Raw genomic sequence first — 19679 nt, 5'->3', positions numbered from 1 at the left:
CATGGAAGTTCAGAAACCTTTGTGGGAGGCAAAGTCTTTTCCTGTCTCCTTCCACCAGAGACAATCTCTAGCAGGTATGTGCCATATCACAATTTCAAAAACTGTCATTACAAGAACTAAACAGTCTATTTATTAGTTTAACCATTCCAATGATTTCAAAATGCATTTCTGGGATCCTCTTAAAAGCTGCCAGTTTCCCCATGGACCTAAGCTGTGACAGACTGGTGACATGCCTGTTTGGAAATCCTGCTTTAAACCTGTCAGTCATTTACACAGGAATTAGTGAGCTTAGCATCACTGAAAAGCTTTATGATATAAATATAAATATTTTAATGGAAGCACAGTTTAATCTAACCCTAATTCTATTGTGCAGATTTTTTAAAGCTAATGTGCAATATAATGTGCAATATAAAACCACAATTTTGAAAATGGGTCTCCCGGGCTGAAGGCAAGTACAAAATTAAACAGTCGTGCCTACTTCAACTTACACAAAAAAAATCTCACAATGCTCCATTGATCTTTTGTATGCTCTATTTAGCTCAATTAAAACACTCTGTAGTGACCCACAAAACAGCTTGGGGTCATGAATGATGCAGATCATGGATGTTTCCAGGGATGTTTCCTTTTAGGCAGCATCAGAAATGAAAACCAGAGAATTCTACATACATTTTTTTAGAAAAAGGCACTTTAATGGGAGTAATCAACCCACTGCCAGTAAAGAAAATGGAGAAGGATCCTGGGTGATGGCATGATTTAACATTTATATTTGAACTAATTTATCCTTCACATAACTCTTGGAATTCTTCTTTATAATACAGGTGATTTATGGACCTAAAGTAGACCAACTAAACATGAAGGTCCAAAGCAGAGTGTGCCTGCTAGGTAGCCTGATGTGGGGATCTGCTCACTTTTAGGATCAGGCTCTAATTCACACAAGTAAAGAGAAGCAGAACAACAGTGGAAATATGTGTGGTACTTACAACAGCAAGCCCTACCCACATAACCTCCTCCTTTAGGTGGTACATGCAAAAAATACCAACCAACTGCTTATTAAAAACAGTGATGATTCCCTCTGCCCTCATCTCCAAGAGCATTTGGTGCAGAGGAAAGTGGTGGTGACCCCTATACCTGAGTTTCCTTTTGCTCTCCCTTATGAGGGATGCTTTTGCCTTCCCCTTGAGAGCTGGCAGGCTCCAGCTGACGTGACAAAGCAGTGCCTGAGAACTTCCTGCAGGCTCGCTCTCAGGTACACTGTGTTCTGTGACTGATTACAGTAAAACTGTATTTCGTACCTAGTTTACATATCATTTAATAGCATATTTCTCTAAGAAGTGATTAAGGAAACTCACATGTATTTGCATTTATGTACAGCTCCCAACACAAATTCCAGAGAAATGTTGAAAAGAGGAACAGTAGTGGTGGCAATTTTATATGATTAGGATGTAGTCATCACCCAAGTTCGGTGTTTCTTTACAGCAGCATGCAATTTAAATCTCCATTCTTATAGAACAATAGAAAGAAGGAAGTTTCTAATATAGAGTAAAATTTCCAAAGAAAAAAATAGGAAAAAGATTATGAGGCCTTTGGCTGGCAGAGTGGGGGTAGATCAGGACCTGGCTGCTGGGACACAGAATGACAGAATTGAAGGAGGGCTGCACCCTCCCTTGCCACCTGCAGCTGGAACCAGGCACCCTGTGACAGGAAAAGTGACATTTTCCCAATCCAGAAGGAACTGTATATTTGCTAACCCAGATTGCAAGTTGCCCAACTTATCTTAAATAAACACCCAGTTGTGTAGAGAAGCTCTACAGACAGGGCAGATGTGCACAGTCAGCACTCGAATCCTGTTTCTTTCAGGATGGAAAAAAAAGGGAGAGCACATCTCAGAGGTATCCCACATGGTCATGTAGAACACAACACACACAAGCTCATTTTCTTCCCCTTGTTTGAAGAAGCACCTGCTGCCATTGGCTGATTATTTGAACTGGGACAGAGTCCATGGTGAATATTTTTTCTGTAAACCCCAAATATACGTATGTGTCCACAGGACATATTAGCATGTATTTCTTAAAAGGTGCTCTACACTTTCAGCACAGCATAGGCAGCATTTGAATCAGTTGCTAATGATCTGAAGTACTTTGTAGGTTAAAATCAACATTCAGTGGAGACCCATAAATTAGCAGTGTATGTTTCTCACTGCCCTGGGGTTACAGCCACTAATGATTTTTATTATTTTTTAATAAAAAAGAATCAAGACCCTACTGAGGTTATTTTCTTTTGCCAGAATTTATACAATGAGGTTTATAAAATAAAGCTTCTTTATATCAGGACACATTTTTTAAAGCTCACTCATGTTTTGGTAAAAGTAGTAATATTGCTCTCCTAGACATTTTTGTTTATTTTCTGTGTCCTTGCAGCAGTCCCTGCTGGATATGGCTTTACAGGGACTCTTTGAATCACAAAGTATATATTCAAAATAGAAATAGTACATTATCAGCCAGACCCTGAGCTCTTGCCCAGCAGGTATGGCTGTGCTCTTGGTGATGCCAGATGAGAAGGGACTGCTGCTTCAGCTTTCCTGCCTCCACCTTCTCCTCTTCCTCCTCCAGCACCTACAGGCATCTGCATAAGCAGGAGCTCTCTCTCAGTAAAGTGAGGCTCACAGCAGTAATCCAGAGGAGATGAATTTCTCAAGGAATTTGATATCACATGGACATGAGCTTGTTAACAACACTGGTGTGAATTAACAAAACAGATCACCATCATGTGTTTCATTAGAATGGCTACATTACTCACAAACACCATTTTTTTAATTTCATTTTTTTCACACCATCCTGTGATGACAGGATGGTCCAGAGACAAACTGTTCCTCCTGGACTTCTTGGACTTGTTTCTTCCTAAAATCTGCAACCATGTGCTATTTACAGTAGTGCTATTTATCCTAGTCCCAATCTTCCCTGACTACACAGCAAAGATAAAATGCAATTCTCTGTTTATCCTGTTTCCTCATCCCTGGAGTGAAGCTGCTGGCCAATGCAGGGCCCTGCTCTGGCTGGGGACACTCACCCTTTGGGCTGGCTCTCAAACTCCTCTGCCCACTGCTCCTGGGCATCCTCCATGGAGAGGTCCACGTCGCGGGTGGTGGCGAAGTTGAACTCGCTGCCCTCGGTCCCGTGGAAGTAGATGGAGTTGCCATCGGACTGGCAGCTGTGCTGTGGGCAGAAGGAGCACATGGCAGCTGAGGTTATGCTGGGTTTGTGCAGTGTTCACACATTGTCAGATCTCAGCATGACTCTACTTTATCTAAGGACTCGCTGATGCCTGAAACTAAATAAAAACCAGATGGTTGTCTTGGGCCTTCCTTGTCCTGCCCCAGCAATTATTGTGTCCTAATCTTGTACCTGCTTCCCTATGAACCCACCACAGACCACGGTAAAACTGTGTTTGCATTGAGAAGTCACGTACCACATCTATGGGTGTTTATTTTTGTTTTAAAGCATCTTCCTTACGTCTGGCCCACACACAACTCCGTCTGCAAATAACTTCAGTAGTATATCAAATATTGCTACAGAGATTTTGTAGGCGTAAGAGTTTTGTGCTGTGAAACATGTCAGATCTCTGGGTTTGAATTTTTGCCAAAAGTGGTATTTGTGTGTAAAATTGCTATGCATTGCCATATAGTAAACTTTGGGCCCCAAGTGTATGGCTGAAAAGGCTGTATTTGCTGTATTTAGCAAAAAATGTTATTGCATAACAAATAGCTCTAGAGGCAACAAGCTCTTGTGATAGAGCAATCCCAGGGGTGCTGAGGCTGCTCCCAAACCCAGTGTCTGCTTTTCCTACTGCATTTCTGAACATACTGCCTCAGCAATATCAAATGGTGCCCTGTGTATCCCCCAACATGCCATGGCCCCCAGAACTCGCCAGGAGTGTTGGCCTGGAAGGAGCTGCCTGGGAGGTGCAGGGGGGTTATAGTATAGATTTTCTTCTTTCTCCCATCCTACTTTTTTTGTCTTCTTGTGTGTCTGGTAAAATGGCAGTCTGCCAAATCTGTGAGGCAGAAACAGGTAGTAGAATTTTCTAAAGAAGATCTAACTTGTCTTAATGCAAATGGATCACTTTGCAGTTTTTTTAATTCTTCATATTACAAAAAGTACTGATAAAATGAATAATTCTCTCAAAGAGTTCTTTTATTCATGTGTATGTGTGTGTGTGTGTGTGTGTGTGTGAGATCTTGCTCCTTAAAACTGGAAGCTGAATTAAAGAACTATTAATTAGAATAATTCTGCATTCTTACAACATCTCAGTATTTTAAAAAGAGATACAATAATGCCAAATTGCATTGACCTTTTCAGTATTGTCTATGCAGTGCCCTCTTGTCTCTGAACCCCTTCATAATGCGCCAAGGGAAAATATGACAATCACAGCTTCTGTACTTAAAAAGGTCATGGGAGCGTCACATAAGGGAATAATTAGATTTTTAACAAAGAGAAAGGTGGGGCAAGAAATGAAAACTGCTCAGTACATCTTTGTCTATGGTTTTTTATGAGTAAAGTACAAAATAACAGATTTTGTCATATTCTGTAAGACTTTATTTATCAATAAAGTGGCATAATTGAAATTCTTTTATTGATGATTTTCAAATATGGTTGTCAATACCTCAGCAATTAATTTATATAAAGTATAAAGGAACATAATTTTTATATTTCTGGAGGTCCCTACACATTGTTAGAAAAAAACTGTGAGTACTTGAAGTCTGATTTTTGTATAGAGAGTTCCTGTTCTGTACTTGAATGACAACAGCTCTATGTTTATTAACACAGAATAAATATCACATACAAATATAACACATTGTAAAAACTTAAAGACTGTTTCAACTGCTAAAATAAACTAATTGCTGTTAAAGTGTTTTTTCCCCAAAGAAAGGTCAAAGCAATAGAAAGATCCTGAAGTGTTGATAACTTATCACAGAAATTAAATAGATTTTGTCACAAGTCTCCTTTCTCCTTGGTCTGTTAATGCAGCATACACACAGTACACCATATATGCCACTGAAAAGGCAGAATAATTTACACATCAAATATATTATAGCTAGCAGAAATTAATGAGACAGTTTTATATCTTCTCTTTGAAAAACAGCAGTTATACTATGCAGTTATTTATAATGGACTGAGAAATTGCTTTTGTTTACTGATTTTAACCTTCACACTCATCAGTATTGCTAAACTCAGAATTTTAAGAATAATTTCTTTGTTGTGCTTCTTGATTAACAGAATTTTCTTCATTTGCTGAACACAAATGAAGTATCCTTTATCTCTCAATCAATCTGCCACAAAACTCTCATTATCTGCAGGCAGCCAAATAAATACACTAAAAATAAATCTTCAGGCTAAAACTTTATTCAAAGATTTATACATAAACCTTCATCTCAGGAAACAAACAGCTAAATAGATCCTACTGAGGTAGATATTAGAATTACATACAAGCATTGGAAAGTCCTCTATAAGAGCAACTTACATCTCAGGTGCTAAGTTATATGTAAGTATGCATTTGATAGTGGGTATGTAACCAGTAATCTCTTGTCTGATGAAAACCATCTATTAAAATAAACACAAATCAGATACAACCTCATTATCTTTTAATATTTGTACATCCTTCTGCTGTCTAGCAGAATATTTATTGAATGGAGTTTTCATTTAGGTTGTCAAGATAAATAAACGGGCAGTTTGGCAAGGGGGGTATAAATAATTATTTATACAGTGATGTATGGTGAACACTTTATGAAAGCTCAAAATCATAATTTATTTAATTAGTTCTATAAAGCTATATTTCTGCATTTATACACAGCTCCATAGTATCTATGAATATGTATTTTATGCATATTTTATGTGTTAACGAACCACACAACGTATGGCTCAAATCACAATCTGCTCCTGTCAGCTTTGGCTCCTGTGAAGCAGCTACACAGAAGAGAAGTTCAGTCTGGGGTTTAACTCCCCTGTTATTCTAAATACCTGTGAAACATGTAATAGGAGCTCATGACCTTAAAAAAGAGTGAGAAAGAGAAGCGTGCTCTAAACCCAGGTATGGATTTTACAGAAGTTCTGAGGGAGTGCCACCATTTTCTTGTACAGTTTTGCCCCAGTGCCACCATGCAGGACCTGGGACACACCTGCCCGTGGGAGAAGCAGATGTGGATGAGCTCCATGAGCTGAGCTGCCAAGCAAGGGCCAGGGCTCCTCCACTCATGATCTTACTCTCTCCCACCTGCCTGTATAACCTCACCCTCAGGTTTTTTTTTTTTGGCTTTCCAGGCAGTCACTATCTGTCACTGCTTTTACTGCTCTTTTTTTTACCTGATGGGCTGCTGAGGGAAGAAAAACATCAAAGAGCACTCAGCTAAATTTTCCAGGAGCAGAGGAAGCTCTGCAGGAGATGGTCCTCAGCAGCATTGCCCCAGCTACCTTGTCAGTCTTGTTCAGCATCCAGGAGGCTGCTGAATATGTTGGATTATTTTGTGGGTGTGCAGAGGGCTTGAACAGATTAAAGACAGAATTGAAACCATCAGACTCATTTTCTCTTGGGTTCAACCCAAGATTTGAATTCAAGTCTTTAGAAAAAAAACCCCTTAAGTACAATTTACATATTGTGTTATCTCTTTCCCAAATTAAAGACTTTACACTTGTGGTGGAAGTCTGCATACTTCCAGTATTAAGGACTGAAGTGTTTATTTTGTTATTCCCAAAAGGTAAAAAAAGTGGAATGTACACATAATGAGTTTTTAAACTATCTGGATTAAGCTCTCCCTAAACTAGAGATCCTCTGGATTACATAATTGCTCTTTTATGAATTCCAGATTAAATTTGTTCTCTGTTTAATTTTAATTTACATATAAATAATCTATAAAGTAAGAGGAAATTAACTTGCCGTGAAAAATTTGTAACCTAAAGGGCCAAATGAAAGCCACTTGTAGGATATTTGCCCTTGTTACCATGGAAGCATCAACTGTAGGGCCAGAACTAAAGCACCATTCAATTTTGTTTAAAGGGGATTAAATGCACGTGGAACATTTAGTGTGTCCTTGTGCAAATTACAACACTGAAACATTCAACTAATTTGTAAAGAAAAGTTAATTTAGAGAATAAGTTCTTTGAGAAATCTGATAAACATAATTTAGCAAAGTTTACTCCCAGATCACCTACATAATAGAACATAAGACACAGGCACTTGAATGAAGCCTCTTCACAACAGTTGCTGTTGCCCATTGTTTGCAACTGGAATGGGACTATCAGCCTGACATAAGTAAACTGTTGTATTCCTAAATAAACAAGCCCTGCCTGTTGCCAAATGGAAAGAAGCCAGGTTCTGTTCAGGGACTGTGGTGATCCCAAGAGAACAAAACCCAAAAAACCAACAAATATTTTAATTTACTCTGGCACTACCTTATTCACTAGCTGTAATTGTTAAGCTATTGCTCTGCAAGAATAGGGCAAAATGAAAATTGGCTGGATGTATTCCTGAATCTCAACACTCTTGGATTTACTTGCAATCTAATCTTCACTCTGAATTTGCTGTGTTTCTGAAGTTTTTCTACTGGATAGTTATGGTATCACTGCTTTTTCCCCATTTTCAAGGCCCTGCATGGCTCATCCTCACCTGCCTCCACCATTTCCCACATGCCCCATGTTGTGGGCCACTTTTCCTTGGCTGTCAATGATTGTCACTACATGTGCTGGTGAGACAACCAAACTTGCAGGTCCTTGCCCATCCTCCCCACTGCTCTTGTCAAATGCCCACATGATTTCCCTCAGACACTTGCTTAGTGCTCTCGTCAGCAAACCTTACCAATGATTCCACTGAAGAGTGCACAGATGACCAGGATGAGCATTCTCCCCTCCTGCAGTATTCCCTTTTACTCCCACCCATTCCCATCCCCAGCTTATTCCCTGTTTTATAAATGGATGGCAATGTTCTGGGACACAGGCTATCTTTTGGGTTTGTGTCTGGAGAGGCAGCAATGGTACATTCCTTGATCAGGACTCTTTGATGCTATATTGGTATCACAACTACAAAAAATACATTTTCACTCTAAAATTGGTGTTGTCTGTGAATATTTTCAGTTTATCAGTACAGTTCTTAACCAAATTGTCTATAAGACCCAGCAAGTCTTACTAATTCATATGAGATTTCTACAACAAATTATGAAGACATTAGTTAATGGGAGAGAGCCCAATGCATGGTTTTAAAATCAAACTGTGGTCAAGAGCCTGCCAAGCTCTTTATCCTACACTACACCTCTTAGATTTTAGGTTCTTTTAGGAAAGCCTCTTGATCATATGAGATGCAGAATTGTTTAAATTATGACTGCTCAAAACCATTGGTCAGCAAAGGCAGGAAAGTCAGATTTGGTGAAGCAGACCCTTTACAACTGGATCTCTTTAAGATTTCATAACTAAATAAGGGCCCCAGGTGAGATCTGAAACTCTACATCATGTAACATGTCTGAACAATCTCCATATTTCTAAAGACTTGCATGCAACCACCACCTAAGGTGACATCAGCTACCCTCAGTGTGACCTCTTGGCCCAGGAGGATCTGGAGATCTCCAGTCCACCCTGAAATGGGAACCAGCACAAGCCTCAACCAGATCAGCCTCTGCCACAGTCGTAGCCAAGGACACAGCCTGAAGATTTTTAGAAACTCAAAAGACAAATATTAGGAATGTAAACAGAAGCACTGAAGTTCATCCTAGCCAGCTTCTGTCCCTGTTGTTCAAGTCAAACTTGTGAATCAATAAACACCTCTTGGCTTTACAGTATGGGATTTCTTTACTTGGAGAGTGGAACAGAGGGCAACTAAATGATACAACTGTGCCATTCGGCAAAGCATCAACAGGAAACACTAGTGTGAAATTCCTCGGTGTAACAGATTTTTGGCTGAGGTCTTGCATATCATCTTCCTGAGGTTCATTCCTGCACTCCCATGAAAATGTTGTTCACCTCTATGCCTTTAAAGCATTCACAGTCATCTTTACCATCATTTAATTAGCTTTTTATCAGTGACGAACACCGATGCTCTTCTTCATATTATCTCCCCTGGGCCTAATGGCCCTGATGATTCTTTCAGACAGCTGTAGCCTCACAATTTATTTTTTGGCGACATTTCTTGCATTGGAATGAATGTGTTGGGCATTTGGGCAGTGCCAGCTTGCAAAGGGCTGATGGCAGATGGAAAGAAATCTGCCCAGTATGCCTTCACCTCTACACAAGCAGAGGGCCATCAATTTCCCCCATTAAGGAGTTGTCACGCAGCCCACCCAGCTGGAGGAGCATCTCTGATAGCCAGGCTGGCTGGCTTATGCTGTTCAAATACAAAATGCACTTTAAAAAGAAACGAAAATATCATTTGTCGGCAAATTGAAAATGCGTGGCTTTGACCGCAGCCAATTTTTTAATGACTGCAATATTTTAAGTGATTATTTTTGCCACTTCAGATTGCTCCTTAGAGAGGAGAGGTTTTTTTAATTAAAATCTAGGCAATGCAAACAGATTAGATATGAGAAGCAGAGGAACAAGAAGAAAGATGAAGAAAATTAATTGAAGCAGCATTGTCAATGGAGCTGTAAATTAGATATTGTGTCTATCTGGAAATGAGTCATGCAGGTTTTAGAAATTTTAAAATTTTGATATGATAACAGGTACAAGGATAGATTAAGTCCTGATAAAATCATACTTTGTATGCAATGTGTCAGTCAGCAAAGGTATGGTTACAGAATTTAGGGACAACTTCAAATTCTAAATTCTGTGGATTCGGCTGCTAATGCTCCTGGCCTGAAATTCCTTCTTTAACCAAAGTAAAGAACACAATGTGATTAGAATACCTTCCCATGAGAAAAACAGAGCTTTAGTCTTTCCCATGTGCTACATTTTTACATCATTTAATGTAGGCTACGGAACAAAACCTTGGCTGCACAAGCAGGCCAGGAGCACAGAGGGTTATAGTGCACCTTCCCTTTCCAAAACAATGGGATGAAACTTGTCCTCTGACGTAGCAAGAACCATTTTATAAAGTGTGTTTGCACTCATCATTTCCGATTATACACTGTTATTCAAAGGCTAATGCTCCAAACACTTTGCCTGTTTATGAGTGATTCATATGATTTGTGTGGTTTTTAGTTTTCTAGGACATTTCATGGTGTTTGTACAACACCAATCGCTCCAGTGATGACTGGTTTCCTTAATGAGTCATTTAACTGGATGATCTGAACTATTTCTCCATGCTCTGAGAACTACTGATGTTTGGAGCACTCTGCCCTGGGCACTATCTGCTCTTCTGAAAGCAATGGTGTGCATTTACACCACTGTAAAATCAGAGTGAGAAAGAATCAAGCAAACTGGTTTCTACCCTTTGGCATCTAATGGGTCAATTCATGTTATTTTTATTGATGTGCATCACACAGTGACCTGTGAAGATCAAATTCTTTCCTTCTAGGAGGCAGGAAAGACCCCCTGTGCCTGGACACCAGCTCAGAGCTGATGCTGGCTCCCTGCCATCCCTCCCAACACTTCCAAGCCACGGGGAACTGGCATGGAGAAAGGTGTGGGTTCAGCCTTGCTGCCCAACATCAATTCTCAGCTGCCCAAATGATTCACAGCACTACAGCCAACCACCTGTCAGCTCTAATGAACTCCTAGGCATCGTATCTAAGTATTATTATTTTAATTACAAGTCTGCTTATTAGAAAAAAAAAAAAAAAACAAAAAAAGAAAAGGCAAACTCAATTCCACCCATGGGCTAGGACACAAATGCCTCCTCATGGGCACAGCTCAGAATGGCCACAATCTAAAGGCAGCTGGTAGACAGGTTTTGTGCACCCTGCACTGCTCTCTTTAAGTCTCCTCCCCTCCCACACTCCTCCTCCCACCCACAGAGAAGCAGGAATGTGTCTCAGATGAGGTGCAGCAGGACGTCTGCCCATCTCTTCCCAGGAAGATGTGGTGGATAAGGGCTCCTGCGAGGCAAAGCAGCTGGCTAGAAGGCTGGGTTTGGCCCACAGAACAAATACTGCCTTGATATATCTTATTCAAAAAACCAAGGAATCTTGTCAGAAGAATTTATCTCTTTGTAATTTTTACCAATATAAGGTCATAGTAATTTCAGTCTGACATTTTCACACTGGCATATATAGAATATCAGCTCTCCTCCATCAAACAAATACATTCAAACTGATTCAGAAAATGGGTACCTGAACACATTTTAGAGCAAGAATTTAAAAAGCAAAAGGAAAAAAAAATCTTGTTTATTTTAGCACAAACAAACCCAAAAGATATATATATGGATCAGGATGTTTAAGAAGAAGACTATCCAAAGCTATTCCATTAATTAACAGAGTATTTAGACATTTGTAAATCTACTCTGGAATGAGGGAGGATCAAATAGCTAAATCAGCCTTTCTTTTTGCCAAATTCCCAGGGCTTTGTGCATGTCTTCTCTGCTCAGCAGCACACAACAATGCAAGTTCAGGAAGGACATGCAGATCTGGGGTGTGCACAGCCCTGCTCTGCTCAGGGTGTGCTAAAAGGTCACAGTGCTTTACACGTATTTTCAGCATATTTTCTGAGTGTGAGTGACTCTTTTCTTATGCAACTTTCCCTTTTGCTACACTGGCGTGTCTATCTGGGAAATGAAAATGAGCTGAATGGTGATGATCTGTTATTTAAAGGGCTCACTGAATCGGGATACTGGGATTGGAATATTTTCAGGGTTAATTGGTCATGCCCACAGTAGTAATTAACATGGATCAGTTAGCATTCCCTAGTCCTAAACCCAACCTGCTCAGTGAGGCTGGCACACGCCTGCCCCCATTGCCCCATCCCAAGCCAGGCTGCACACACAGAGCTCAGCACCAACCATCAGCCTCAGGTGTAATCCCCAATCCCTGCAGACCAAACAAACCAAGCTGTCCAGCTGAATGGAAACCTCCAGCCCCCAAACGAAGAGTGGCTGCAAATACTGTGAGTCAGCAATTCTGTAACTTGACTCTTCTCAAGGATGATAAGTGTCACTGGGTTAACACACCACAACCAGATACATTGTCCCTCTGGTGTCTGCAATGATCCATTCTGCTCTTTCCCAATGTGGAAAAATTACAGAGACAGGTGGTTTGGTCTCAATGTTATTTTTTGTGCAATCAAAGCACTGCAGAAATATAAAGTCTAAGGCTACTGAGGTTTGTCTGCCTTCTCAAAATTAATTTTAGAGTTTGAACAACCAATTTTGAACTAGGACAATCAGAGAAAACAAAAGAACTTCCAAATGTTGTACCTCAAAGCTCAGCAATTTCTGGTCAAATATACAATATTTATGAAGTCCTCAATGAAAGCTGAAATTGGTTTTCTGTTCCATAGGAGTAGAGCTCCAAGGAGCATTATTGACAGAAGTACAGCATTCTTCCATGCATTTCAGCAACCTCAACCACCAGAGCATCATCCTGACCATGCTCAGTTGTGAGGCCATGCTCATGCTCAGAGCTGTCACTGGAAATATTGAAGCCCAGTCAGGAATTTATCCTGTTCAACACCCTTCCACACAGCCCGACACAGATAAACACGTTCCAGTGGATCCAATTAATCTCCTAAGGGTTGCTTGGCCTTGCTAACAGCCTCTCTCTTGCCTTTTGCTGTCTTCTTTGGAACCAAGACACACAGGCTCAATGGATTATCTCTCAGCTTGCATCCTGTTGCAGTAGCCAGGTCCAGCTGTGTCTGCAACCAGCCATGTGCTTTCAAAGGAGTAGCAACTGCTCCTGAGGGCAACAGGAAATGCAAGGAAATCCCTGGGCCAAGCTCAGGCAGACTGGGAGAGGAGGAGGAACTGCTTCCCAAGCTGGGCACAAGAAAGTTCCCACAGTGTTTATTGAGAGCACAGCATCCAAACCCACCAAACTGGAGTGAGTGAACACATTGCTGCAAATTTCCCAGTAATAGTCTCACTGTCCACTCCAATGGTGTTATCTTCAAGGGATGTACCCTCAAAGATGAGTGCCAGGGACTCAGCAGGCAGCAAGGATGACACTACTCCTCTGTGAGGAGAGCATCTGCCTAGGGGGATGCACACTCTGCTGTGCCATTTGCTGTCAAGGACAGAGAGGGTCTAATGGCCTAACCTTACATGTTAGATCCTCAATAAATATTTTTAAGGCTAGTTTTTCTAAAATATTAATTGAGAGAGGATGGAAGGATATTAATTGAAACTTGTATGGCACAAACAGGCTTGGGTATCAGAGAAAAGGTCTTGTGAGATTGGAATGAAGTTCAGCATTGTGATAGTGAATATGGGAACTTTAGGCACATAGGTGAGAGTTAGAAAAGGTGACAGGAGGCAGCAATGAAACTTCATAGAATGCCAGAATATCCTGATTTGTAAGGTGCTCACTGAGATTATCAGAGTCCAACTCTTGGCCTGCCCAGGACATCCCAAGGATTCACCACATACCTGAGAGTATTGTTCAAACACTTGAGCTCTGTCAGGCTGGGGCTGTGACCCCTGCCCTGGGGAGCCTGTTCAGAGCCCAGCCACCCTCTGGGGGAAGAACCTTCTCCTCACAGCCAGCTAACATCTCCCCTGACACAGCTTCATGTCATTCCCTCACACCTTATCCCTAGGTGCCTGCCCCTCTGCTCCCCTCGTGGGGAAGCTGCAGGCAGCTATGAGACCACACTTTGCTGATCCCTTAGTAAAAATGTATAGAAAAAATTTAAATTGCTGTACAGCCTTTGTGAACAAAGACCAGGACTATTTAGCAAGTTCCTGTTGTTTGGGAAGCAAAAAGACTTGTAGAAAAAAGGGAACTAGAATTATCTGTGATGGAAGCTACCCCTGTAACACTGTTAGGGCTTCTCACTGGCATATTATTCTGTATGCCAGTGACTTTGGCTATGAAAGAGAAATCTCCTATAGCCTTCCTCTATGCCATACTTAATGACATTAGCACAATCTACAAGGATTCTTACCTTTCTAGTTATATAAAATATTATGTTTATGATGAACTGAGATAAGAAGTGTTTTAAAGAAAATAACAAAAGATTTTGTAAAATGTATATAATATTCCAAATATGAAAAGAAAAAAAAAAAGTAAAAAAATTTGTTCTTGGTGTTAGAATGCCACGACAGGTTTTATGCTGATCTGATGTAAATCTTGACCCAATTTATAGTCTTACTTTTGACATAACATGAAATTCACATTGAAAAAATCTGTTCAAATTATATTTGGCAAGATTGTTCCTGAAAATCTGAGGAAGGCTGCAGCAAGAGCTAAAAATGAAAAGAGTGAAGTGCTCTGGTGACAATACAGACACACTGCAGGGTCCCATGAAGAATTAAAGGCCTGCCTCACACATAGCCTTAATCCAGTGTGCCTACACACACATAGCCCCAGCCTGGTGTAAGTGGCTACACACAGTCAGAGGTCAGCTGGAAACAGGCATTTGCACATTTCATTTGTACCTGAAACAGAAGATGAGCTTGGAGGAATGGCAGGTTGGTGAAACCTCACTCATGTCACATAAAAGGCTTGACCTTGATGGGATTTCTGTCTAGAAACTCTCAGTGATCTCCAGGTCTAGGTCCTTTGTCTTTCGTAAATGCCTAGCTGTGTATTGGCACAAACTAGCTGGGTTTAACTAAACAAACCTCAAAATAACCTCCACAACCAACCAACCAACCAACCAACCAACCCAGAAAAAAAAATCATGAACAGCAACAACAAAAAAAGATAGTTATTTGTTAAAATTTAGACGTTGTTCTTACATGTTTCAGAAAGAGCAAGCAGTGTTTAGGCTTGGACAACTGAGAAAAGTAACAGTGCCTGTGGTACATTAACCCTTGCTTTTCTTTCACACCTTCACATATGTGGGCTGGATTTCAAAATCCAGAGATAAGACTGACAAAACAACAAGTGTTAACCAATCACATAATATTCATTAAATATGCAGGACATTATTTGATTCTAAAATCTCGTGTAAAAACTTTGCCAATGCAGTTTAAATGACTCTGCTGAAGTAAAAAAAAATAGTTAATAAGATGGCACTATGGTTAGTAGATTAGTGGGAATATTTATGTCTTAAACTGTTAATTTGAAGCCATTTGTATTAGGTTCTGTGGGAAAAGGATGAGGCCAAAACCAAACTCTTACTGCCCTCAGTATTCAACATCTGTTTCCTGTGCAATTGCCAAAACCATTAACAGCATCATAAATGAACCCTGACATCAAAACTGCTTTTGTGAATGAAAATAGGATGAAACCAGAAAGTCATCAGCTGTTGAACTTCTGGCTGCTTTGAAACATAGACAGCAAGAATCCAATTGTTCTCCAAATATTGAACAAATCTGCATGTGAAGGTACTCTGTGCACAGGAATCTTTTTGGGCTCCTTAGAGTTTTTCTCGAGGTAGAACAGATCTTGGTCTTGCTGTATCTCCCAGAGCAAAACAGGATAATACTGAAAAAGAGAATCTTAAGGAGCAGCCATTACCCAAATGTGTGCTGCAATGAAGATGGGATATTCACAGACAGAAAAAGTGGGAAACCTTGCTTTTTTGGGATGATTTGTGAAGTGAGTAGTTGTAGCTGAACAAGACCAAGTTAAAAAGCAGGTATTTAAAATATCCAACAGAAAGACTTGAATTTGTTTCAAAACCACTGCACTGTTTTGCTAAAAGGAAGCTGTTTTCCCTTTTCTGTTTCATGATCTTTGACATGACAGTATAAATGCCATTTGGTTTTGATCATGGCAGAAAATTTGCATTGTTTTAGAGAGCCCGAATGGGATAGAGAAAGGGTAAAAACAAAGCTAAAAAGAGCCCAATGCTAGAAGCAGATGGAGTTGCCTGAACACCCTTATGATCACAGTTTGGTTAGGTGTTACTGTCTTCTACTTACAAGAGTAATAATAACGTTAAGCCATGGAAAATCAGACTAACCTTAACTGTGGCCCCAGGAAAGAAAAGCCAGTTGCCAGTATCCACAGGATCCAGATTGTCTTCTAACACAACTTTTCTGTGAGCAGCATTGATGATCAGAACATTGTCCAATGCCCAACAGGCTTCATACACATCACCAGCAAGAACATAATCCTGTTTCCACTGAAAATGGACATTCTCCCCTTTAGCATCTTCAGGAAGGTACAAGATGTGGATGATTGTGCTGATATTGGAAGGGGCACTGAAAAACAAGGATAGAGAATTAGACCAATTTTAAGCCATAGTCAGGAAGACTTTTCCCTCAATTAACACGTTTTCTCGGTGTGACACAGTTGTGCTAACGTCCCTGGTGTGCTGATAAAGCTTCTAAGGAGATCAGAAAGTACCTGCCCTGAGGCAGAGTCCCATTGTGCCAGGCAGGGCACATCCAGCCCAAACAGGCAGCCTGGCTTCAGGGAGAGTGCAAGCTAAGGCAATAAACCACAGATCAGTGCAGGTGTTTGGAGAGCAGGACCATGTCCATGCTCGGTGCTGGTCACAGAATGGTGACTGGGGATTGTCACCTATTTTGCAGGTACGGCCAAAAGGAAATGTTAAGGAAGCTCATTAGAAAAACTGGTCTCACAAAATTTGGTTTTTTGCTTCATCAAAAGAATCTGCTGACTTTTGATGTCTCAGTCTCTTAAGATTTGGATGGAGCAGAATGGTTGGAGAGAAAAGCTAGGAATTTTCTCTGACAAACATGTCCTTCCAATCCCACACCCCTGCTATCAGGATAATTCTGTGCATGGGGAGGGCCAGGTTGTCCTTCTTTCCTTGTTCTTCTTCAAGAACAATACAGAGGAAACAATCAATTTGTCCTCTCTCTTGTTGCTGAAAATACAGAATGAGGGGTGGAGAGTCAGACCTGGAGCATTACTATTAGGCAATGATTAGGGCCTTGAGCTCCTCTGAGAGCTGGGAAAGGATTGAGGTTCACCCAGAAGAAGCTGGGGATGCGTGGGAGGCTGGGAGGAGGCGACCTCAACTCACCAAAGGGAAATTTCAGACCATGTGACACCCTGCTCAGTATATAAAGTGGGGGAAGAATGAGGAAGGGGGGATTTTTGGAGTGATGCTGTTTGTCTCCCTGCTCACCATCACATGTGATGGGGCCCTGCTCTCCTGGAGTTGGCTGAGCTCCTGCCTGCCCATGGGAAGCAGTGAACTGATTCCTTGCTTGTCTGCATAACTTTTGCTTTCCCTATTAAAGTGTCTCTGTCTCAACCCATGAATTCTCTATTTTTTGCCACTCCAGTTCTTTTTCCAGTCCTGCTGGTGGGGGAGTGAGAGAGAGTCTGAGTGGGGCTTGGCTGCTGGGTGGGGCTAAACCTCAACAACCACCCAGCATGTGAATCAGCTGTATTCAAACCTCAGGCTGCAAGGAGTTACAAAAATGAGGTTTGCAAGATGTCAAACGTTCTATTTGCCTTGGTAGTGATGCTTGTCAGAGACAATCCAGAGCCTTTAGGGAAAAAGGGCACCAATATCTTCCTTTTATAGCAGAAAATAGAGGAACTTCTCTTTAGAAAGCAAAGCAAAATGCTGAAATACAACTGCATTTGTTCCATATTCACACCCAGACCATGCCCCACAGATCTCCCTGCCCTTGCTGAACATTGTGTCTGTCACCCTGCAGTGCAGTGCTGCTCTGGGGCGCTGTCCTTGCTCCCAGAGCCCACACACAGCACTGCCTTCCCCAGAGATCTCTGCCCTCCCTCCCAGGAGCCCAGAGCTGACATCCCACCCACAAAATACAACACCTCCCCTTCACAGATGCCCTCCCGTCCCACATGCTCCCTGTTCTCCCACTGTTCCCTGGAGCTGCATGTGAAATCTGCTGAGGCACTTTCAAATAACCCTGCAATTCATAGGGAGCACAGGAGCAACGAGCATCCTTCCATAATTCATCCTCTCCCCTTCGCACGACATTGCTCTATTGACCTATTTTCTACTGCTGGCTCCGGCATCAAACTTGAGGAAAGAGAGGTCAAACTGCATGCACATTAACTTCAAAAAAAATTTGGTCTCAAGGGCTTGTGTTTGCATCCTCACATCTCTCAAGTTTGCTGGCTTGCAGAGCTATGAGAGCAACTGAGCTGATGTTATGGACTAGGTGTGTAATTTTGCATCAATGTGAGAAAAATGGAATGCATTCTGTGGTTAGTCTGAGGCAATTTCAGTGCCTGCAATGAATTACTCTAGCTTTATATTTCTCTGAGCAAGAGTTAGCACCAATTGTTTTGCTAAAATTTATGTGTTTTTCAATGAAATTGTAGTTCCACTCACACAAGGAGTTGGAAGATGAGATACTGAATACACAACCTTCCAGTTAGAGTTGTGCTTCTTCATCAGAAATTAAGGACCCTTTTGCTCTGCAATTTGCCTCAATGGACTGAAAATAGGCTCAAGCAAGTCACTTGTACAGCACTGACACTGAGGTGATGCAGGAAGGCACACTGAGATGCTATGAGTACATTACATAGAAATAAAAGCTTTTTCTTCCCCTGTTGCATAATTATGTTTTTATGCTGTTGCACAAAATGCCTTTCCTACTATTACTTAATAAATTATGCTCTCTTAGAAAAATCCATCTTTGACACTGGCTCTCTTTAAAGGTGTGGATATTGTGATGAAAAGATTTAAATTTTCCATTCATAATCCTTTGCATTTTCATGTATGCCAGTTGGTTTAAAAGCAAGGCACTGTTGGTCATATTCTTGTTATCACAAGAGTGTTAAAAGCCAAGTATTCATATCAAACTATAAAATGTTTTTATTGAACACTTTAATCTACCAAAGTAGAAACTTGAAATATTACAAAATATGGCCCTTGCTGACATTAGAAATAGTGCTAAAATGCAAAAAGTCATCAAAGTTTTGTTTTTTCAGGCACTTGATCCTGCAGGTTACTGGAGTTGCATTTTAAGTGTGAAGTGATTCTCTTCCTCACTTCCCACATATTCAATGGATGAATTTGTGATTTACCAAACCTGGTGGCAGTTCTGCAATTAGCCAGGAATTTGACCCCTCATCTTTTGTATGAACAAGGAAGAACTGAAAAGTTAACAAATAAAACAAGTTTTGAAAGAGCCATGTTTAAACACCACCTGCTCAGCTGGAAAACATGAAAATTATTAAAAAGCTGTAACAAACCTAATTTTCTCCAGCTGAGTCCAATCTGCAGAACTGTTCTTGCTGTAGGACACCATGATGCTGGGATCTGAGTAACTGAAGCGACACGAGCCCGATCCTGGGGAAGCAATAAAGTGAGAAGTGTTACCACACAATGGAGCAGAAATGATTCTCCAATAACCACAGTTGCTGACTGTGCCTTTGTCACCTTATCACTTTTCCCCATTTTAAAGTGCTTTGATTGATGATGAAATTTCCTGTGATCTGTTGCTGAAAGTAAACACAAAATAATGCATGCTTTATGAGTCAGAAATAAAGTAGAAATGATAAATCACAGCAGTGCCATGTAATCTCTGCAAATTTCCCAGGGGAAGCCGAGTAAATTACTTAACACCCCCAACTGCAGGAAAAAACCCACCAGCTAATGTTTAAACAAAACCTTCTTAATAGAGAATAATTCACATAGCAGAATTCACAGGGAAAATGGTAAAAGACTCTTTTTCATATTACTGTATAAATAAAGTCT

General features: G+C 40.8%; 1 protein-coding gene across 2 annotated transcripts in view; it reads right to left on the bottom strand.

Annotated features, from left to right (window-relative positions):
• The window catches only part of RELN (reelin), a 284556-nt gene that overhangs the window by 115135 nt on the left and 149742 nt on the right, over positions 1-19679 (bottom strand). For both annotated transcript variants that reach the window (XM_077179117.1, XM_054631807.2), the window contains exons 9-11: positions 19175-19271; positions 15981-16221; positions 3067-3212 (exon numbers count right to left, since the gene is read on the bottom strand). In XM_077179117.1, the coding sequence (XP_077035232.1) occupies positions 3067-3212; positions 15981-16221; positions 19175-19271 (484 nt within the window). The remainder of the gene's footprint in view (positions 1-3066; positions 3213-15980; positions 16222-19174; positions 19272-19679) is intronic.

The sequence above is a fragment of the Agelaius phoeniceus genome, chromosome 5, assembly GCF_051311805.1.
Source record: "Agelaius phoeniceus isolate bAgePho1 chromosome 5, bAgePho1.hap1, whole genome shotgun sequence".
Lineage (NCBI taxonomy): Eukaryota > Metazoa > Chordata > Aves > Passeriformes > Icteridae > Agelaius > Agelaius phoeniceus.
This window is presented reverse-complemented; position numbering and strand designations above follow the sequence as displayed.